The sequence below is a fragment of the Mesoplodon mirus genome (assembly GCF_964341445.2).
Source record: "Mesoplodon mirus genome assembly, chromosome: 11".
NCBI lineage: Eukaryota > Metazoa > Chordata > Mammalia > Artiodactyla > Ziphiidae > Mesoplodon > Mesoplodon mirus.
Window position 1 is genome coordinate 88,648,364 of NC_138987.1, and position 24,394 is coordinate 88,672,757.

At 34.1% G+C, this 24,394-nt stretch overlaps 1 protein-coding gene across 6 annotated transcripts in view; it reads right to left on the minus strand.

Annotated features, from left to right (window-relative positions):
* Positions 1-24,394, minus strand: part of PIK3C2G (phosphatidylinositol-4-phosphate 3-kinase catalytic subunit type 2 gamma) — a gene marked incomplete at its 5' end in the record, with an annotated part of 317,069 nt that overhangs the window by 287,920 nt on the left and 4,755 nt on the right. For 5 of the 6 annotated variants that reach the window (XM_082636498.1, XM_082636497.1, XM_082636496.1 and 2 more), the window contains 3 exons: positions 14,584-14,698; positions 19,930-20,087; positions 23,685-23,767. In XM_082636498.1, the coding sequence (XP_082492624.1) occupies positions 14,584-14,698; positions 19,930-20,087; positions 23,685-23,767 (356 nt within the window). Of the gene's footprint in view, positions 1-14,583; positions 14,699-19,929; positions 20,088-23,684; positions 23,783-24,394 lie in introns of all 6 variants that reach the window. The other variant, XM_082636495.1, reaches the window with a different exon arrangement.

Below are 24,394 nucleotides of genomic sequence, written 5' to 3' on the forward strand. Positions count from 1 at the left end.
TCTATTTCTTTCCAATTTTTTGCTTCCTTTAACTTTCTTATCCTAATGTGATGTCTAGGATGCTTGGCACACTGTTGAATAGTAGTAATGAAAATAGACATCCTTCTCTTTTTTTTGACTTTATAAAGAAGGCATAGAATGATTAACAAATACGATATTTACTGTGTCCCTGGTACATACTTTTGTTGTCTGTTTTGTTAATGATTTTTTAAAATTATGAATAAGCTTCAGATTTTATTTAATGAGTTTTCTGCATCTACTAGATACATCATATTGAGAAGATCATTTTTTTCTTTGAATATGTTAATATATTAATTGTATCAGTAGATTTTCCCAATGTATAAGTATAATTATCTTTACATTCTTGGGTAGTTGCATCCACTGGTAGATTTAATTTGCAATTTTTAAAGTTTCTTTTTTCTACATAGCAAAATTTAGATTGACCTATAATCTTAACATTTTGTGTTTAATCTTTGTTTTAGACATTACAATTAAACTAGCCTTGTAAACTGCATACACCTTTTTCTCAGTCCTGGAACAGTTCATATAATTGAGAATTATCTATTCCCTCAAAGTTTGGTGCAATTTGCCTAAAACTTCATTTTCTGCTCCCCACTGCTCTTTGTTGTATTTCACATTTATACTTCTTGAGCTAATTTTGAAATTCATGATTCCTTAGGAAATTGTCTATTTTTTTATAAAGCTGTCAAACAGATGTCCCAAGTCCCTTCTATTTTAAATTGACATTTACCTGGGAGCTCTACAATCCGTTTGCAATTGTTCTTTCCTTTGTGTGCTATTACTCTTTCTTGTTTTACCAGAAGGTGTTTTATTGATAATTTTTCCTGTCATTTCATGAGAATTTTGGTGGGCTGGTGGGTGTATTCCCATTTTCAGTCTAATGTATTAATCCAGTTCTGAAGATATATAATTATCATTTTAATTATGGGAATAATTTTGCATGATGAGAGAGCTCAAAAACTGGAAAGGAAGGACTTTTCTGGTCCAACTCTCTCATTTTTCAAGTAAGGACGCTGGGTTCAACCAAATAAGACCAGAGATTAGAACATAAATATTTGGAGTAAATATAACATACTTGAAGTTTACTTATAGGTTCAAGCATTCCTGTTATAATGTGATACATGTGTTTCTTCTTGTAAAAGAGGGGATTGAGGTGTTCTGCAAATTGTGGACTAAAAATAAAAGATCTCATGGGAAAATAGGGCTGGAAGAGACCACTCAAATCAATACAGGTCTCTAATCAGAGTGTGTGCGCTTGTGCACACACACCCTCCCCCCCCACACACCCCTGAGTACAAAAAGACACATCTAATTTCAAAAATTTAAAGACATACTATAGTAAATAACAAACCTGGCTTTTAAAAATGTCTTTAGCTTGGTGGAAGAGGATATAAGAAAGTTTTTTGATGCTGCTGAATATAGAGATGAGGGCAAAATGTACAAAAATTGTGGAGAATTCTTCAATAAACATTTTCAAGACAGAGCCTGAGGCCAAGTTGAGAAAAAAAACGCATGTTGGATGAATGGTCACTGGTCACTGGTATACTACTGTCGCCCTCAGCAGCTTCATGTGTACTTTGCATTCAGCCACTGTTACTTAGTGGAGCAAAACATTCATATGCCAGAAAAATTTACCAGTATGAAGGTGACTACTCTGAATAAACTAATTCATGTTACAGAAGTATGTCATATTGCAGAAGAATTTGTATTTGGTACATCTTTTTTTGGGTTATCATGTTTAAAATACTAAACAGTCCTTTTTGTGTATGTTAGCAATAACAACTATTACTGTGCTATGTCCCTTAAGATTAAGTCTCTGATGTTATTGAAAGGACTACAGATCCTCCAATAACCCTCACACTTTCTAAGAGCTGGAAACTACTGTTCACCACTTTGCCATCACTCTGTTTGGCAAGATCACCATTTTGATTAATTTGTATTTGATGATCTAGGGCTACACTATCCAATATTGTAACTCTTAGACACTTATGGCTACTGAGCACTTGCAATGTGGCTACCTGAATTAAGATGTGCTCTAAGTGTAAAATACACACTGAATTTTGAAGACTTAGCATAAAAAAGGAATAGAAAACATCTCAATATGTTTTTAATTCTGATTACATGGTTAAATGATAATATGTTTGGTATATTGAGCTAAGTAAAATATTACATTAGGGAATTCCCTGTCGGCCCAGTGGTTAGGACTCAGTGCTTTCACTGGCAAGGGTGCAGGTTCAATCCCTGGTCTGGGAACTAAGATCCCACAGGCCAGGTGGCATGGCCAAAAGAAACAAAAAAATTACATTGAAATTTATTTCCACCTGTTTCTTTTTATTTATTTTTTTTATGTGGCTAGTAGAAAACTCAATTATATTTCTATTAGACAGTGTTGATCTACAGAAAATGAAAGAGAAGAGAGAAAAAGAAAATAAAACATTAAAGAATAGAAAGAAAGGTGGTAGGTAGAATTTAGTTAGTAAATGGGATAGGGAAAATTAAATTTCTGTTTGAGGACTCTAGGTATTGGAAAAATATAGGAAGAAAGACTACCACACCAAGAGAAGGAGAAATGAAAAATATTAAAAATATTGCTGCTAAGATGGGTAACGTGGAGAGCAGAGTTCAAGCACTAAGAGAACAGGCCACAGTAGGTATTACTATGCTTATAATGTGAACATTGGAGTTTTCTATCTCAGATTATACACACCAGGTGTTTTTCTCAATCTGGTAACATTTCAAATATGGGTGCTTAGTAGTTTTATTTAATAATAATGTAAAAAACTTCAACTGTTAAATGAACTCAATCTCTATGATATAATCAAAAGTTTAGTTTTTTCTTCATATATACTCATAAATAAAAATTCTGCACATCCATTTATTTATTCTCTCAACAAATATTTGCTTCCAGCTATGTGCTTGTTGCTATCTTAGGAACTGTTTTCTGAATATAACTGTCATTTAAGATGAACACCAAAAGGCTGAATCCTTGCACATAATTACTCCTATTTCCTATTCATAAGTAGCTCATATTATTTTAAAGTTTATCACATGGGCAGTTTATACATGGCAGTATGTATATATTAAGAGATTAATAATATTAACACCAAAAAGTCATGTGCAGATACTTTAAATTTGTCCTACAGGCAAAAAAGACATCCTAAATAATGTCCAACCTATGAATACTGATTCAGCCTAAGAACTCCTTGAAAACTCACATTTATCAACATTACTCTTTCATCAGGATGAATACATATTCTTATTTTATAGGATCACTAGATCTAAATTTTCTCCATTCTGATGTATAGGAAGTAGTCACAGAGATTTTTTGTGAAATATTACAGTCATAGATAGAAAAAAGTATTTTAATTTTATCTTACAAATATTAAGAGCCAGGATTGCTGACAGCTATTAAATATGTTTCTTTAAGAAAACTCAGTAATAAAGCTGACTTTTAATACTTTGGTTGACTAAGAAATATAAGGTGAGTATGACAAGATATTAAAATATTAATAATACTATAGTACTCCACAGAGCATTTTTCAGGTACTTATTTATGTACACACACATGAACACACACACACATGCACACCCACACATTCCTTTGGTATTTGCCACTTAAAAATTTCTATGATATTATATTGATATCTACCATATCTTTAGTTCCAGTGAGCTTTGTAACTAGTGGAAATGCCCTGGATTTTATGCTTAAAGTGGTATTTATTACTGGCTCAACATAGATAAATATCAGTGATATGTTGTTTTCCTCAACCAGTGCTCCTCTCATTTATAGTTATTTTGCTTTCAGGGGAACCTTGAGTAAGAAAGTTAAACTTCATGACTTGGAGAGACAAGCATAGGTGAAGTTCTAAAACTATAGCTCACAGCCATGGGGTGGTTAGTTGAGGAGGGTCATGGTTTTGAACAGAGGCCTTCGATGGAGCATAAATGGATACCAACAGCAACTACTCAAGGGAAAACTGGACCTAAAAGATCTTGCCCCATTTTTCTTAATTCCCTCCAGCCTGTAAAAAGGCAACTATCCCTAGTGCTTCTTCACTTGAATATTGCTGTATTCCTTTACGTATATAGTATACATACTTTTTTAAATTCAAAAATAAAATGAAATTGAACATATTGCAAGGGATTTTTTTTAATCTAGAGGAAAAGTTTTATAACAACTTCCAATTTTATAGTGCCCTCTCTATTAAGCTATGTATGCATAAAAGAAAAGTAGGGCTTCCCTGGTGACGCAGTGGTTAAGAATCCACCTGCCAGTGCAGGGAACATGGATTCGAGCCCTGGTCCAGGAAGATCCCACATGCCGTGGAGCAACTAAGCCCATGCGCCACAACTACTGAGCCTGTGCTCTAGAGCCCACGAGCCACAACTACTGAAGCCCACGCACCTAGAGCCTGTGCTCTGCAACAAGAGAAGCCACTGCAATGAGAAGCTGCGCACCGCAACAGAGTAGCTCCCGCTCGCCACAACTGGAGAAAGCCCATGCGCAGCAACGAAGACCCAACGCAGACAAAAAAAAAAAAGAAAGAAAGAAAGAAAAGTAACAACAATCTATATAAATGAAGTTAATTAATACAGAGGGTCAGGACTTCCCCGGTGGCTCAGTGGTTAAGAATCCACTTGCCTAATGCAGGGGACATGGATTTGATTCCTGGTCTGGGAAGATCCCACATACCACGGAGCAACTAAGCCCGTGAGCCACAACTACTAAGCCCGTGTGCTACAACTACTGAAGCCCGCGTGCCTAGAGCCTGTGCTCCAAAACAAGAGAAGCCACCGTAATGAGAAGCCTGTTCACCGCAACGAAGAGTAGACCCTGCTCGCTGCAACTAGAGAAAGACCGCATGCAGCAATGAAGACCCAACGCAGGCAAAAAAAAAAAAAAAAAAAAAAGAGGGTCAATAAGAAAGAAATACAGCAGTGAAGCTGGAACTTTGTATCTTTTGCAAAAATATATACTGAGCTCCAGGGAGGTTTTTTTGAGTTGTTTTATGTAAAATTTGTAATATAGTCACCAACTTGGGAGATCAAAAATATGGATTTTATTCCATTTCAAGTTTCATTATTTTTCCTACAAATGTCCAGAGAAGAAACATTCTGTGGACTTTCCTAATACAAAACATTCAAGAACTAAGATGAAAATAGCACATGTAAGCCTTATTAAAGTGATATTGGCTAATTTGAAATATTATGTAATTCAGATATTCTTAGCTAATAATTTCTTTACCTTATTTAAGATAAGTAGAGCACTAGGCTATTTAAACCTCAATTAATTCAAAATTAGGGGGATTAATAATTCTTAGCTTTTAGAAGTAAACAAGACTTGAGTAAACAAAAATAACTTGATAGATGCATGTTAGCTACTACAGTTTTAGGTATAATAAAATTAAATTATTTACCTGCATTTCATTCTGACTTGCCTTGTCTTCATGGAAAAATCATGCAACAGCTTTGTGACTCTTTTCATCAAGTCTGTTGGATAATGATGCTTGAACAATCACAAAGCTTTAAAAAAAGCATGGAGCTGAAATATGCTATAATTTTTACATGTTTCTTTCAATAATAAACATCTTTATTTAATGTAAGCTCTTTGGGGAATTGCTTTCAAATGAAGATATGTATAGAGTATTCACATACTGGGACATTTGTTCTAGTACAGTTATTGGCTAGAACCAAATGCAAGTTTGTATATATTAATATTATTAATTTTTAGTTAACTATTTATTAAAGATAACAACCACGGGGCTTCCCTGGTGGCGCAGCGGTTGAGAGTCCGCTTGCCGATGCAGGGGACACGGGTTCGTGCCCCGGTCTGGGAAGATCCCACATGCCGCAAAGCGGCTGGGCCTGTGAGCCATGGCCGCTGAGCCTGTGCGTCCGGAGCCTGTGCTCCACAATGGGAGAGGCCACAACAGTGAGAGCCCCGCGTACCACAAAAAAAAAAAAAAAAAAAAAGATAGCAACCAAAGTTAATATTAAAGTGTTAGGAAGAGTACTTTGAAGGAAATCCAAAACTAAACTGAAGTAACTCAAGATACTCTTAGTGAATGATTTATTAACAGAACATGTTTTCATTATTGTGTGTGAGAGCTCTCAAAGTGATGATGTTCTTCCCTATGCTCTGACATGGTTCTGTGATTTTATAAGAAGAAAACAAAGTTATGTAAAAGAGAAACACACCTTAATCTATTTATTTGCTCAAAGTAAATTAAAAAGTTATAACAGATTAGATTATAATTTGGAATTCTTAGCTGTTCTGAATGTGCTGAATCAATTTGTTCAAGTTTGCTAAATGAAATACTTAATTTCATTGAGAATAAAAAGAATCATTCCACACCACCCCAGGAATATATGTAACTGAGTTTTTACTGCTAATGGGTATAATCTATTGCCTTAAACTTTATAAAATATTACCTAGCCTTTTCCTCACTGGTACTTAATAGTCTGACTTTTACTTTGAATAAAAGACAATTCCAATTTATAATCAAATGTTTAAAGAATAAATTAATACTAATTGTAATGGGATTAGCTAAAACATTTTTTAACCTAGAAGTTTTCTTAAGATTATTTAAAAATTCTAATTAGATTTAATGTTTGAAGAGGATTTTCTTACTCTAATCAAAGGAATTCAGCATTTTCTCTCCTAGGAGAGGTCAAGAGAGAGAAAAGGGACTCCAGAGTAGATAACCAGATCAGACTAATCAATGCTGGTGGTGAATCAAGAGGTAGATACTGTTTCTTAATTTAGATATAAGAATATATATGACAATTTCAAAGTAAGGTTTTTAATTACCATAGGTTTTCTTTTTCTTTTCTTTTACTTTCTTTTAGTACTCTGAGTTCTACAATTCCTTGACAAGAGTCAATTAAATAATAAAGAAAAGTTTTGTTTTGTCTTGTAAGTCAAGGATGTAAAACGTGGCCATAACTGTAAGCAATAGGCCCAAGCAGAATTTTCAAGAAAGATTATTTACTTTCTCCTTATGCGGCTTACTATTGACAATGCAGTCATGACTTATTCAACTATAGCTTTTGGGTGCAGTACATTTTATTTATTCTGCAGTACAGAAGCTGGTAAGGAAAATTGTTTTTAAGTTGAATTAGAAAGTAAGACTTATAACAAGACTTTTGAGAAAAGAAATTACTCAAATCACATAGATTAGGAGTAAGAAACAGAAAAACCTGCACTCCTAGTAAATATCAGGCTCTTAGATAATAAAGGATAGAATTATGAAGTAGCATTATACTTCATATATTATAAATATATGAGTCTAGGAGAAGGTACAACTACTCTTACTCTCTGGAAAGAAAGTAGACACAGGAACACTCTAGGAAACAGTCTTTCTGTCCCTAGGTCTTTATATCTGTGCTGCATCTCATGGAAAAGACAGGAAGTTATAGTCCCTGTCCTCAAGTTTGCCACTGCATAAGCCCAAGGGGGTCTGTCTACTCAGTAAGGTCATGAGAACTGGGGAAATGGGATTACCAAGGACACTCCTACCATGGTAGTTAACTTGGGGGCTAAAACCAGGAATGTAATGGAAGATGCTAATATTTTTTATTATTTCTCAGTTTAATTTATTCTGATTTGCTTATTCAGTGTCCGTGCTTCATATTGCTCACAACTTTGTTTTAAGCTGCCAACAGCCTGTGATAAAACTGATAAAGTTCTAATGCTTTCATTTACTCTTTGCCTATAATTTAAAAACCCTGTTTGTAAAGCAGTTTTTGAGGAGAAGACTGATACTTAATGAAACTCTTTTTGATGGTAATGGAAGTACCTAATAAGACTAGCATGATATCCAGGTATAAGAGGTCAGGAACTTTCTCATTTAGAGAAGAGTTATGGAGATGTGTTATTAGAGTGAATTACTAGATTTATAAAAGCGTTTAACAGGGAGAGGGAGTGCCAGAGCAAGAGCCAGAGTGAGAATGGAATATTTTAATTGACAGAAAGAGTTTGTCATACTAGATTAAAATGAGTATTTAATGAGCTGTAAAAATAATACAGTTGACCTTTAAAAAGGAGAATTTTGGCTTGCTAGGAAACTTATCTTTCTTAATTTTTAAATATGCTACGAAGTATAACATCTTATTTTGTTGATTAAATTCAATATTTGTGCAAGGTACTGGTTTTAAAAAAATGTGTAAATTTTTTTTCATTGAGTCAAAATTCTTAGGTCACTAGTATCCCTGGTCTCTCATATCTTGCTACTTGAAATGTCAACCATGGACCATTAGCATGAGCATCACCCAGACGTCTGTTAGAAATGCAGTCTCCTCCCCATCCCAGACCAAGTGAGTCAGAATCTGTTTTTTAACAAGATCCTCAGGTGATTCATATACAAATTAAAGTTTGAGAACAGTTTTAACATATCAATATAAATATAGATTTATGTGTAATTTGTGTCTATCTATCCTCCTGTTTATTTACATTTCCCCCCTTTCCAGGATTTTATTTACTACTTGACTAACTCTGGTTAAGACAGATGAATTCAATAAAATAGCAAAATATGACTTAAGGAGGAAATTAAAAAATAGAGAATCACAAAAATACTGCTAGCAAAGTAGTGAGAAAGTATCCTGACCATTGACATTTAATTTTGATGATGAAAGGTCTTAGCTACTTCCTCAACACTTGGTTAGTTCAAGTAGTTACTTTTTTTGTGACTATTTTAACAGACTGATACACCTTCTGGAAGAAACCAAGGAGTTTAAATTTTAAGGATTTGCCCTTATCTAATCCAAAGTAGATGAGAAACTGCAAAAGTATAAACTAAATATAATTTATCACTATCTTCATAAAACAGGTTAAGGAACATAGTTCTGATAACATAAGGGAAGTTTAAAATGAAAAATCTTTCTACATCATTCTACAACAGTAATAGTGGGGTTTCTTTGGAGGGGGAATACTTATCCATTTTTTAGTTTATTTTAACAACCATATAATATTTTTAATTGATTTAGAACTATGATTCACAGGAACTCATAGCAATCCATATATAATGAAAGGACTAGTAGAGGCTTAATAAAATTTTACACTTAGAATTAAAGATTACTAAAATATAATCCTACAGCTTATTTTTACAGTAGAAAAATATATTAAAAATGCTGTTTTTAAGAGGAAAAGAATTTGAAGTTAAAGGAGGTTAACTCATTTTGCCAAATCAACGGTGTTAGAGAGTAGTGTTACAAATAGTGGGAAGGATTTTTGTTTTCATATTCTTCATTTGCTTAAACAGTCTCAAGATACCCAAAAGAAAGTCAATTTTTACCTAATCAGAAATTTGGAAATGACAGAAAGTCCATCTTCAGTGATTATGATTTAACATTATTTTAGTCAAAGCATTTCTAAACACTTCCTAGTTAAAAGTTTTAAAAAATTTTATACACGTCAGAAAGTGAGTGTTCTGTAAGTTATGTCTCTTTTCCTTGAGTTTGACCTAAACGCTGTATGTTGAATTATAAGCTCAACATATGTTGTGTTTATTGCACAATATATGGTCATTATTCTTAATGAAGTATTATCCTATAATTTTTGTTTTCAAATGGCCCTTTATCATGAAAGGAGGCTTTGTAATAGAGTGGAAAGACTGGGCTTCAGAGTCAGATAAACCCGTGCCATCCTGACTTTGCTGCTTCCAATTTTATGACCTTTAGCAAGTCATTTAATTTCTTTTAGCCTCAGTTTTCCCATATGCGAAATGGGAATAATTATACCTTTCTTATATGAGAATGGGTGGTATTACATGTGAAAATTCTAGCCCATAAGAGGCTTTTAATAAGTAAAATCAATTTTCTTATTGTTTTTATTGTTATAATATTATTATTTTCATTTCTATGCAACTTGCTTAAGCATTCCTGCTTTTATCAGAGATCCAGTTTTCCAAATGCCTAGTTATCTTTCTGGTTATTAAGATTAAAAAAATTATATTTGTTTGAACTCCTGCTGATCTTTCAGGGAATAAAAGTTCCTCCTTCAGGGCACTGCTAACCTCTTCATCTGTCTTTTTGATCCCATATTCTCCCAACTCCTTACCATTGATATATTCTCTGCCTTCAATACTTCCCTCTCCATTGGTTCTTTCCTTTCAGCTTATGAATATTTTCAAATCTCTCATCCACATTCCCCAAATCTCCAGACTGATTCTCCTCAGCATCTAAAACCCCATTTTTCTCCAGGCTTTTATCACCACACAATACTTCTGAGAGAGTAGTCTGCTTATGTGTTTCTGTTTAGCACCTTCCATTCTCCTTAGCTCATTGCAATCTTGCTGTTTTCTCCTCCGTTTTAGTAAACTTGTTCTTATCTGAATCACCAACTCATTTTGTAATTGCCATATTTAATGATGATTTTTCAATCCTCATCAAATTTATTTTCAGTATTTGACACTATTTACTTAGTACTTGAGACTTTCTCTTCCCTTCTTGTGAAAGGCACGTTTTCCAAGGTGTCCTGCAATTTAAATTGCTTTTTTCCAATTTCCTTCTTCTGCTCCTCCTTCCTCCTTCTTTTATATGGTAATGTTCTCAGGATCCTTTCTTTTGTCACTTTCCCTTCGTGGTTGCATATGTCTCTAAGACTTCCATTCCTTCTTAGAGCTAACAGTTCCTTATCCCACACCAGATTTCCTAAAATCTGGGCTATTTTCTCAATTACAGATGACCCTTTGCACTCACATACTCAATGTGTTTCAGACTTGATTAATTATTTTATACCCTCAAACTTCCATTTCTCTGATAACTATCATCATTACTGAACTCACATCAAAACTAGTCATCATCTTCTACTCCCTCCAGGCAATCCCACTGTCAACTGAAGAATGTTGCTCATCATATGGCTCTACAAGGATTGAGTCATGAGCCACTGCAGTTGCTGACCTCCACACCGTGCAAGGAGTTCAGGGCAGAGATCAGGAATGAGGCAGTCTGTGCTCTGGGAAAACTGGCAGAGCTGGCTTTCAGATAGTTAGATATTTTCAGGAGAAAATTTTATGATTCCAGTTTCTTGCATCTTTCCATACTTAGAAATGCACAAAAATCATTAACTAGGATATCTGTGCCTCCTGACTAGCAGTAACCTTCTACTGAGATGTGTTTGATTGCATGTACCCTTTCTCCAAAATCACATATAAGCTGATCTCTCCACCGTAACTCTTCAGAGCAGTTCCTCAGAGATAGCTGAGAGGCTATAGTCCTCATCAAGGCCCCCCCCAGAAATTGTAACGCACAGCTTTCACGTTGAGCGTTTTCATTTCAGTTGACATCACATATTTAGTTGCCAAGTTCCATTAATTCCACTGTTTTAATACTCCAGGGATTTAATAGTTCCTGTTTAGCCCCACTGCTGCTACTTTAGCGCAAGCTCTGTCACCTGTCATATGTTCAGTTATGTTCTCCTAACTCGAGTTTTTAACTCTTTTTAAGCATACATTACTGTTCATATGATCACTTAAATGCTTCTCCCATCCTCCAAAATAATTTATTTCCTTAATCTCTTGATAGCAAAAAAGACACGTTTATTGTAGACATTTTGTAAGTAAAAACAGAAATGAATAAATATTAGCTGTATTGTAGTTCTTTTTCAAGGAGTGGCTACTCCAACATTTTAGTGTATAGGATTTCATTTAGTGTATAGGATTACATTTTCATGTATAGGATGTCTATTTCTTTTCCAAATAGTAATATACTTATTTTAACAAATATTAATATATTAAAATGTGGTTTGAAAATATATCTTGTCACCCTTAAAAACTATGATACGTGTTTTCATATCAAGATATATGATATTGTATTTTTATTAATTTATAAATTCTATGACATATTATAATGAAATTATGTTCATAATTTTACCACTATTTTTGAGTACTATTGGAGAGTTAGTTTTTTTCTTAGTATTAGAAATTATGCTATGGTGAATGTAGAATTTTGTATTTAAGTCTTTTTGTATAATTATGATTGTTTCTTAGAAATATTTGTAGAAGCAGAATTGCTGAAACACATATATGTTTTCGACACATTTCTATAGACTTCTGACACATTTTTGACAAAATTCCCTTTAGAGAATGCTATGTCAGTTTAAATTCCTAGCAGCTGTTTGGATTTTGTCCACCATCCCACTGAATTTCATCATAATAAATATTTTAACAATTTGATAGGCAAAGATGGCATCTCATTGTTTTAACTGCATGTTTGTCGTTAAACTCTTTAAGTAATTTCTTGTCCACTGGATTGCTATTCATGTTCTTAGCCTGTTTTTTATCTTGATAATTATTTTTTTAAATTTATGCACATTTTATATGTTCTAAAGCTATTAACATTAACATTTAAGCTATTAAGTACTTCTTTCCTCAGTATTTACAGTTTAAATACATATTGGTCATTGACTTTCCTTTGCACCATTTCCTTATTCTTGCTGTTAATCCATCTCTCTTTGATCTACAGGTAGTTTGTGTATAATAAAACTAATACTGCACTCACAATAGGACATTGTAATAACTGATGCATGGCTTTATGAATTCCTTAGCCAAGGAAAAAGGCAAGGATTATATCTAAATCATCTTTGTATTCTCAGTGATAAACCAAATCCCTTGCACACATGTGTGCTTAGTAGGTGTTGAATTGGACTGTTATAATCCCTGCACAACTGTGTATAATTTCCACCCCATGTTCCAGCATGAAGAACCATTTGCTATTTTCTGAATCCTGCTCATGGGATTTTTAGTATTGTTTTGTAGTTAAGAGCCAAGATTATGCAGGCAGCCAAACCTGGGTTTGAGTTCAGGCTTGACCCTATCAGCTTCCTAGTTGTGTCACCTTGAGCAAAGCCTCAGGTTGCCCATCTGTAAAATGGGTTATTATAGTATCTATATCATTGATATATTGTAAGACTTAGATGTTTACCCAATTTGAGACTAGGAAATAATTAGCACTTAATAAATGACAACTATTATTATTATTATCATTGCAATGAAAGTTAGTTGGGTACTTCAGATGAAGTGTAGTACTGTAATTGTTAGAGTTTAAATTATTACTTATTGCATTATTAACTTATTACATGTTACCCGTGTTCCCTCTACAGAAAAATATGAACAGATTATCCAAGTCTTTAAGGACATATTTTTAAGACAAATTACATAGAAATAAAAAAATCTGAATGAAATATATATTCCTTTAGATATTAGAAAGAATAGTAATGAATATTTTGCTTATTAATATATATCAATACTGATAAACTGTTACTCTTAAAAAGCAAATTCCGGATATGTACATATCCTTCAATTTCCATTAGATAATAACTGACTGTAATTAATCTACACTAATACTTGGCAACTTTCCTAACTTAATAAACCCACATAAATGAATTTTAATAAAAATAAATGAGTATAAAAACATTTCAGAAATCTATTATGTTTATACTAACAAGAAAAAAAAGAGTGAAATGATTTTGTTGTAACTGGAAACACAAAAAGGAGATGCAGGGGACACGGGTTCGTGCCCCAGTCCGGGAAGATCCCACATGCTGCGGAGCGGCTGGGCCCGTGAGGCATGGCCGCTGAGCCTGCGCGTCCGGAGCCTATGCTCCGCAACAGGAGAGGCCACAACAGTGAGAGGCCCGTGCACCGCAAAAAAAAAAAAAAAAAAAAAAAAGTCACTCATAGTTAACATTACACAATAAAAGAAAATTATCGACAAGATATTTTCAAGCACATTCATAGTGGAATAACAATGACAGTAAAAATGGATGTCTCAAAAGAAATACATGTTTACTTTCATAAGACTGTTGTCAATCTTTAGGTACTTGTAGAAACACAAAGAGGAAATGTAAATACCAGCAGAGAAATATGCAATAGCAAGAGAGAAATATTTCCTTTCTTAAAGTTGTATTATATTTTCAAAGTTGGTCTTTAAGGAATTTTAGGACAAGAGTTATTGTGGTACACTAAGTAAGTTTTCTATCAAATAAATATTTGCAGTTGACATATATGAGAACAAACTTTTCTAATTGTTTTAGTGAGCTGCCTGAATAAAGAATTGAAGACGGTGTTTTAAAGCTTAGACTTTTATGAAAATGTTGTAAATATAATACTCAAACCCTCTGTGATTTTGAAAAATCAGTGTTTAATCAACATGCTAATATTATTCCAAGTCAAAAAAACTACTTATTACAAAAGAATTTATTTTTTAAATTGTCAGTCCTACTAAGCTTCGTTACAAGTAAGGTAACTTGGGTTGCCCAGGATTTTCTTGATTTCAAAACTGAAAGTCCCATGTCCTGGGAGCTGCTTCAGTCCTGGGCAAACTGAGATGGTTGGTCACCCTAGTTATGGGTTACTTAAATACATGTTGCCATAAATACAGAAAATACAAAAGAAAACCAAGAATAAGACTGTCAATATGACATGACATTTTAAATTCACCTTAAAGGGAGGAAAATTCATTATAAGAGTCTAGTGTTTGTACAAAGTCTGTTTAAAAGAAAAGAAAGTGCTGCTCAATATAGATTATAACAATGATCCAAATTTACCTTAATAAGATACTTACTTTTGTAAAAATTCTTCATAGCCACATATACTTAGAAGATAATTTTGGGGTGATAACTGGTCATTTGTACAAGAATGTAGAATTTCTGCTATTAGGTCTTTGACAAGATAATTAGCTAAAAACAAAGTTGAATAATAAAATGTTAATAAGAGCATATTATATATTGGCTGGGAGAAAGAGTTTGAGCACAAAAAGTGATACATGCTTTATGAACTATTATAACTTTCTAGCTCCATCAAGAGGAGTTAAAATGAGATGCATCTCATTTATTAGTCTGGTTAGATTTGGAGATTTTTAAAAAAATATTCTTTGCATTTTCTTTGATCAATCTGTCTTCAAATAGCCAAACATAGCTAGGTATTTCCTTCCTCATTCTAAATCTTTGGTAATTATAGCTCTGCATAAAAAATATTCTACTGTGATTACCCTTAGGGATTTGGGAAATGCCAAAGAGATTACACAGTGAGTGCTAAGTGGCAAGCCAGGAATCTAAATCTGTCATCTTCCAAAGCCTGTGCTCTTAGTAATTCCACGTTTTCACAACTCATCACTCTTCCTTTCCTGTGTAGGAATCACCCCAGGTTCTGTCTTGGACAACGTTTTAATAACCTTGAAGAACATGTACTCTCTTTCTTCACCTTCTCTGAGACTCAAACTGTCAGCATATTATAGGGTAAAGTTCTTTGCCTTCTCATATTCACATTCCATAATATCCCCCTACCAAACTCTTACATGCATATGCCATTTAATAGTGGCCAGAACCATGCTGACTTGTTATGATTATATTTGTCTGTGAAATATTTTTCTAATTGTAAGTGATAAATAGTATGGGATTCATTTATTATCATATGTGATAATGGAAATTATCTGTTATATATATATTATCTATCTATTTATCTGTCTATCTAGCTATCTATATCTCCATGCTTTCAACGTGATCTGGAATGAAAGTTAGTGCAACAGATTGTACTGATGATCCTTAATGAGGATTTGAACAGCATACTGCAAACACTCATTTGCATTTATTTGAGTTGCGTTTTGTTGGCAATTATGTGTTTAAGTTTCTGTGACTTATTTTACTGCCACAGCTTTTTGTTTGGGAAAGGTTTTAGACACAGACTGGCTCATAAAAAGTAGTGCAAGTGATATTGTTGGACTTGCCATGAAGAAAAAAACGGAAGAGTATTATAATGTCCTATTTAAAAGTGTAGGTTTTATGGTAGATCAAGTTGTTATCAATAAAACGGTTGGAGAAACAAATGGTAAAGATCATCATGGGAATTAGAGATTGTGGAAATGACCTGACACAGAAGAGAGTATATTAGACATGCTACTGCTTGGGAATATTAACTGAAATGGTATGAGTTGAACAAGAAGAAAATATGGCCACAGGCAAAATCATGACTGTAAAGGCTTTGACAAGAAGGGGAGAGCATTACCAATATAGGATGGCAGGAAAATATCTCTAAAGACACCAGTTTATTATTTATTTATTTATTTATTTATTTTTTTGCGGTACACGGACCTCTCACTGTTGTGGCCTCTCCCGTTGCGGAGCACAGGCTCTGGACGCGCAGGCTCAGCGGCCATGGCTCACGGGCCCAGCCGCTACCCGGCATGTGGGATCTTCCCAGACCGGGGCACGAACCCGTGTCCCCTGCATCGGCAGGCAGACTCTCAACCACTGCACCACCAGGGAAGCCCGAAACCACTTTTTTTTAATTCATTTGACTTTTCTGTTTCCAGGACTGTGTCCCCTATGGTGTTTGGGGTATGCATGCATTCATTATTTCACTACAATCGTCTTTGCGGTTTACATGAAAGACTCCATAATCCAGTTTCTAGCTATTACTCCTCTCCTGTGCTTTGGTGTGCTATCTCCTACTATTTGCTTCATGTTACTTTTTGGTTGTCTCATTTTTGCTTCAAATTCAGCATGCCTAAATCTGAAATTATCATTTTTCTCCTTGAACCCAAACATTAAGTGCCTGTGAGTTAAACTTCTCATCCATATTGTAAGCCAACAAGAACTATGGCTTCTTTTAAGTAGACTTTATAGCTGTATCTTCAATTTGACAGCTAATATAACCCTTTTTCCAGTTTCTCCTAGTCTCCAACTTCATACAATCCTTCTCAATCTGTTGACCATATTGCCTACCATACTGAAAAGATTAAGGTCCATTTGAGATTCTTTAATTATGCTACTCTACACCTTAAATCTAGTTTTTTTAATGCATCCTTCTCTATCCCTTTACACCTCTTGATACATAAGTATCACTGCTTTTTATTGCATCTTACTTCTTCACATGTGATCCTTCCATCACTGGTTTCCAGTTCCAGCAATTTAAAGCCCCTCTCTTTTATATATTTAATATCCTCCACTCTAAAGATGCTTTTGTCTTTTCTTTAGGATGTTTTGTTTCTATTTAATATTCCAGTAAAATCTCCTCTTCCATTCTATTCCCTTAAGATAGTATCTTATTTATTTATTTATTTTATTTATTTTTACCTCCTCATTACTGCCAAATTTCTTTAAAGTGTAGATAACTTCTGCAAATAATTCTCAATTACTCTTTAATCTTGCAAACTGACTTCTGCTTCCACCACTTTGCAGGTCACAAACAGCTTCATGTGTCATCTAAATCTAGAAGGTAGTTGAAAGTAAAGACACTGGCTCTAGAGTAACTTTGGAATTGGAAAAAAGGACAGGGCAATCATCTTCACTGAAGTGATAGCTGAAGACTGTAGAACAGAGAAGTCCTTGTTCAAAACACCTGCTCTTCCAGAAGGATTCTATTTTCTCACTCTGGGAGAAACAGAATTCTCTTTGGATGAAAACCTCTCACTGTCTCCTCCTCTTTGCTTATCTAGGTTTCATTATTCCTTAAGTTTCCAGCAACTTATTGGTCATTCTTGAAATGCTTTTCAGACTTTTGTTCTCTAGAGCACATCTATAATTATTAGTAAAACACTCTTATAAAGTGGTGAAGGGATCACAGTTTTGGCATAAAGATTATTTTAAAGTGAAAATATTTGAAAACTTATCTTCACTTTTCTTATCTGACTATAGCCAAGACTCCCTAATACAGGCGCTATCAACTTTCTTCTGAGAGAGTTTCCTGCAACTTCTGGGAAGGAGACCAACTGCCCATCCATTAGCATAAAAAGATATACATGTATTTCCTTACTGAAGCTCTAAACACCTCCCTCCTCACACACACTTTTACATTAACTTTTTATGTAAACATTTACCTCTGGGTTTCAGCAGCTTGCTCATTACTGAGTAACCCCTGCACGCATGTATAAGGAAACCTTTTGTCCTGTTAATTTCTCTATTGTCAGTTGTGTCACAGCCTAACCCCTCTTCAAATTTAAATGGGCAGAAGACACGTTTTCCTCCTAATAGCAGCATATGCTCCTCTGTGTATTTTCATAAATGTGTCCTCTCCCCTCCTCTGCTTTTTCCTCCTTCCCCTCTAATCATCCCTTCCTCCCCCTTCTTCTTATAGACACTTTTACTATCTTTGAGGCCACAGACATCCTCTTTACCACTGTACATCTCTAACACTAAAAACAATGACCTAATCACTTTACTGAAACTTCTTATAAAAGTCAAAAATGGCCTCTGTTTTGTCAAATCTAATATTGGAAATTAAATATTATAAATTGGAAGAATAGGAGTGGTCTCCCTAGTTCATAATTATTTCCTCTTCTCCAGCAACTTAAGTCAACATAACCCAGATGCCATTCTGATTGGATCAAGGTACAGCACTATTGATCTTGGCTGTGCAATCAGAACTCTGGTTTTAGAAATTTGAAAGGGGATCTGAAAGCAGCTCTGCCCCTTTCCTGTTTGCCCATTTCTGTTCTCCTCTAACCTTGAAAGAACCTAATTAACCTGTTGATTCTTTTCCTAAATAAAAAGAAGTAAAATAAAGAATTAAGTAGTTAAAGAATGACTAGTTCTCTACCCACAATGGCCTCCTTAGCAATCCTGCAGGCATATCACACAGGCAAGATAACATCTGAAGAGAGAGTCAGCCTGCCTTTGCAGAATGGAGAACAATGCATAACCCAATCTCCTCCCTCTACCATTCACTGAGATTCTTCCTCCCCTTTCTTCCCTTTAAGAACTGTCATGGCTGAGCAGAATCTTTGGAGTTGGTCTTGGGACATGAGTCTACCTTCTCCCCAGATTGCTGGCTTTTCTGATTAAAACACCTTTTCTTTCTATTGACGTTTGCCTCTTGATTATTGGTTTTTGAGCAGCAAGCAGCCAAACATGAGTTTGGTAACAGATCCAATAGGGAGGTTGAACTTTCTTTAGATCTCTGGCCAAATAGCATTTAAGCTTGAGAGCTTAGCTTTCCATGTGTTGCAGAAAAGTAAGGGAAATGAGTCAGCAGAAAGCAAGAGAAACATAAGAAGAAATTATACAGAGAGGAGATGAGGTGAGACACATACAGGAATTTTGGACTGCCTGTACATCAGTGTTTTATTCCCAAATCTTTGCTGAATTCCTACTCTTAAATTCTATAAGAAATCCCTGTAATCTTTAAATTTTTTTTTCTGCTTACATCAGCAGGAGTTGGTTTCTGTTAGTTTCAAACCAGATGGTCCTAACTAATATTCCTACATAGCATTGTTATGTTTGCAGTCATCTGTACTAAGTCAGAGACTTGGCTAGAGTAAGAAAGCAAATGAAGCAAAATACAGTGATAATAATAATAATGAAAAAATTTATTGGACCATTATTTGTCAAGAAACAACAGTTGATATGCAGAAACTTGGTAGCAACTAATGTGTGAAGAACTAATATTGTTTTGCAAAATGGTTGATGGTAACAGTGAAATAAATATTAAACAACTTTAAAGAGAGTCTAAAACTTTAGAGAAATGAGAATCATCTGGTGAGTTTGATAAAATACAGATACCTGGGATCCATCCAGAGGCTCCAATTCAGTAGAGCTGCTAACTATGCTGGGCTGTACAGGACTATTATAGTTCTCACTGTGGAGATAGAGGCTGTGTGATAGCCACTTTCACTTACATATAGTCTTTATCTAGAATCTTTTTGAAATTTAGCTTTTATTTTTAATATGCTAAAAACTTGCTATACTTGCTATTTCATAGCAGGAAAATAAGGTGTCCTGGGGTGAGCTACGAAGAGAGTTCTAAAAAACAATAGCCAAACAAATATTAAAAGATTTCCAGCTGTTTTCCTCTTACTTCACTTCAGGGCAAAATACTAGCTAATACTGCTTCTTTTAATGACTTCAGTCTATGGACTCAAGGCAGCTATACCAGCTTTATGTAAATTTTTATACTTATTTGCAAGATTGCTTACCATATGGCATAAAATGAAGTTGTTGTGTTGAGTCATCAGTAAAAATATTTATATTAACCTTAGTATTAGAAAAGAACTTGTATGGAAATGCTGTAGTCGTGCTCCAGATCTTCCCCGAATTGGAATTAATGTCAGCTGCATGATATGTTTCTCTTATTCTGAAAAATATATGTGAAAAAATACTTAGGACAAGATTTTAAGAAACTTCATGCAGGGTTTGCTATAGAAGATTTGAAAAATGAAAATAACCAGCAGCCGATTTGTGGTATAGTGCTATTAGCTAAGCTAGATTGGTAAAGATTACAATTAAACCAAAAGCAACTGTAAAGCTCTGGTCTTTACGTTTTCCCTGGGGCACCTCATTTGAAGCAATTAAGAATACATTGTCACTTATAAAACATGAAAATTCACTCTGAACAGTGATTGCTTGTTTCACTGACATTGCCTTTTGAAGCATGAACTCCTCCCCTTGGTTTTGGCTCATGCCTTTGTCAAGCCAGAAGACACTCATTTATTATTTATTCATTTATTGATGAATAAATTCTCTTGTTTGTGTCAAATTGGTAAATACCATTCTTGGCAGCCCATTTTCTTTAAATTTGGGGTTTTACACAAATCTTTGGCTTTTACGTAAATCATTGAGCCCAGAAGTCATTTGTACATTCTGAACAATTACTTACTATGTCAGAAAGTCAGAGAATTGGAAAATAGTTTATCCTTGGAGTCAGAAGCCTCGAGTTTGAATACTGACTCTTTTTTAACTTAAAAAAATTTTTTTAACATCTTTATTGGCATATAATTACTTTACAATGGTGTGTTAGTTTCTGCTTTATAACAAAGTGAATCAGCTATACATATACATATATCCCCATATCTCCTCCTTTTATTCAGTAGTTTTATGGTCAGAGGCAAGTTATATGACCAGTTTCTTTGTTTGCACAAATGAGGATATTTATATCTACTTTAAAGGTTTATGAGAGAAAAGGCATATAAAGACTTTTGTAGAATGTAAAGCAATATATCCATGTAATGTATCATAATTATCATTATATTATTACAGCTGAATCCCTGTAGAGCCATATTTTATGCCCACATGTAGAATTTAGCCTAAAATTATTTGTAACTAGATATTTAAAATGCTTTTGATGATGAATATGAAGTCCTAGGTTTTTTTCTGTTTTTGTTAATTTTGCAGACCTCTAAAATTTGTAGTGCTCTTCCTGAATGAAAAATTATGCATTCTGTGTATGCATTCTATGTAATGTATCATATATATTACATCCTTGGCATTTATTCTAACTATTTTTGCAGCATTAAAGTAGTGTAGGTCCATTGAAGTAGCTCTATCTCTATGCCCTTAAACTCTACCAAAACATCCCCTCCTTGAGGGACCTCAAAAATGGAAAAGTGTGTATGCACCCAATGGGTCTGGCATGTATCAAAATCACCTTTTTTTCTGGGTTCCATCCCCAAAGTTTTTGATTCAGTAGATATGTGGAGGATTCCCCCCCTCCCCCCAATTTTTAGTGGTTTTCCAGATAAGCCAGTACTACTGCTGCTCCAGAACTGCAGTTCAAGAACCACTGCTTAGGATAAAGGTATGGGCCACTCTTCTTTGTTTTACCCTACAACAAAGGTTTGGACTCCAGTTCTGAATTGAGGAGCTTTATGATCTAGCATTCAACCATATGATAAGGTAGTACTCAATGTATACATACATGATTTAACCTTCTACCATTTTGGAGAATTAAATTTAAAATGTAAATTCATGACTCATTCTTTCCTAAACCTTCGCTGAGCATCTACCGTGGGCCAAAAACTTTTTTCATGTACTATGACATTTTATTGTATTTTTAATAAAAATATGACATATTTCTTTAGAGATGTGCCTTAAAAGTATGTCACAACAAGAAACCAAATCCCACAAATTACAGAGCCTCTTTAAGGGTGTATGGCGGGAATTAGGTAAGGTTATTTAAATGTTAGAAAAAAAAACACTGATGAAATTGGACATATAAATCCATTCTATATGGCTTTCCAGAAATTTTGGAGACTCTTAAGAAACTTGGCTTTCAAATTCAGTTCTGTCTTCTTTGAATTAAGAGCTTTGGATAGCACCTAGCACATATTAGGTCCTCAAAAATATTTGCTATTGAGTGAATAGTGTGTTTGTGTACAAAATAATTATGCATATATAAATTTAATTATCCTTATATGAGTATTTGTCAACAAAAATTATAGAAAACCAAAAAAAAAAAGTAAATATAGCCCTCATCTTCTTTTTACTACTGTAAAGTTTATTATTGTTTGGTTGTCTTTTTTAGTACTCATGGTTACTTTGAAAGAAACCATTGGAAAAAAATTCCATTTAAGAATTTAAAAATGTACCATGAGCTACTGACAAACCATCACATAAAATATTTTCACGTCACTATTGCATTCACAAGATTTCATCAAAGAATATTATATTCTCTTGAAAAAAAAAGTGATGGGAGAGACTAATAATAAGTGTTTTTTGATGGAGCTATACCAGGTATTACCTTGCGATATTGAGAGAGCTATTACTTCACTTAGAGGGTAGAAATGATCACATCTTAGATTTAAAATGTCAAGTTCCTGGCAATGCTTGTCAGGTTGTTACAGTGGGTAGCTCATTCCTGACAGAATTAATATTGATATCTGTAAAGATCCTAATTAGGAATCCAAAGTGCCATTTAAAATATTCTTCTGTGAACTGGAGCAAGAAATTAATTAAAGATTGAATATAGGTTCACGGATTTGAACTGCTTTGTTTTGTATTTTGTATGTGTGCCTTTCGGTTCTTCCAATATGGTGACAAGTTTTTTAACTTGACTTTGCTTTTTTGTTTGCTTGCTTGTTCTTCATTTGAATATCTGTCATGCATTGACTAGTTATTAGGCATTCAGATAGCCTTTTAAGGCAGTGATTAAATAAATGATTCAAATCTTTAATCCCAAATGATTCTTTAGCAGGCCGCTGCTATAGCTGATAAATAAGCTAATGTTTATTTATATGTATAGTTATTACATTTAAAACAGCCAAAAAAGGATAAAAATCAAGATAACTAAAATGTAAGTGCATTAATTTTTCAAAATTTTCAGGAATCTTAGCAATAGAAGAGATGGCATTATATAAATTTTAATTGATAATGAGAGATTGGTCTTTAAAAAAGAGGCATGTACCTTTATAAGTTCTTTTTTTAGATTAGCAAAAAGGGGATCTGGGATCTGGGATCCCCTTGTGATCAAATTTGTTTTTCAGTGGACAAACACCCATGCACTTGTTGAACATTCTGGCAGCCCATTCAGGGTAAGATTGAGTTATTGAGCAGAAGGTACTCTCATCATTCTAAATAGTATATCCCAAGTAAGAAGGATAAATCTATGCTACTTTGGGACAGAGCCAAATAAGTCAGTCACTTATGTGCCATTAAATGAGAAATTAATTCACTGCAAACTAAGCTATCAACAAACAGCAAGGGCAAGACTGAAATTATAAAACATTCATCTGTAGCCAAATTTTCAGGGGAAAAATATATTTGACTATAAACAACAAAAGCAATACCAGAAGTTGATTAATGAACTAATTTGTCATAAATTTATACTTTTAACTATGTTAAAAAATTATAGAGCTTTAACATTTTATATGCAAGATTAATCAGTTCAGTGATGTTAAAATAGACAAATTTATGCAGGTACAGAAATTTCTAAGTTTAATGGAATAGCAACACTTACTTTTTTACTTTGTTGCAAAAGGAGGCCAGACTTCTATTACTGCCCTGAGGTACTTCAACCAGCTGAATGGAACAACCTGTCAGCTTAAAATAAAAACTCTTAAATTAAAATAGTTTGGTGTGCAGAAAAGATTAATACAATTCTAAAATTTTTATTTTGTTTTAAAAAGCGATTATGTTTTTAATTTTATTTATTTATTTATTTTTTGCGGTACGTGGGCCTCTCACTGTTGCGGCCTCTCCCGTTGCGGAGCACAGGCTCCGGACATGCAGGCTCAGTGGCCATGGCTCATGGGCCCAGCCGCTCTGCGGCATGTGGGATCTTCCCAGACCGGGGCATGAACCCTTGTCCCCTGCATCGGCAGGCGGACTCTCAGCCACTGCACCACCATGGAAGCCCTTTAATTTTATTTTTAAAAACTTTACTGAAGCAATACATATGGAAAAATACATAAATTTTAAATATATAATTTGAGTTTTGAGGAATATGTGCAACTGTGAATATTAATATCCAATCAAAAAATATAGAACATTTCTATCACTTTAGAAAGTTCCCCCATATCTCCTTCTGTCAATCTGAACATGTATTTGGTAACTGTTAATTCAGATTTCTATCACCATAGATTAATGAATGTGCTCTTTTGTTTCTGGCTTCTTTCACTTAAGTTATATATGTTTTAAAATTCATGTTGTCATATGTATCAATAGTTC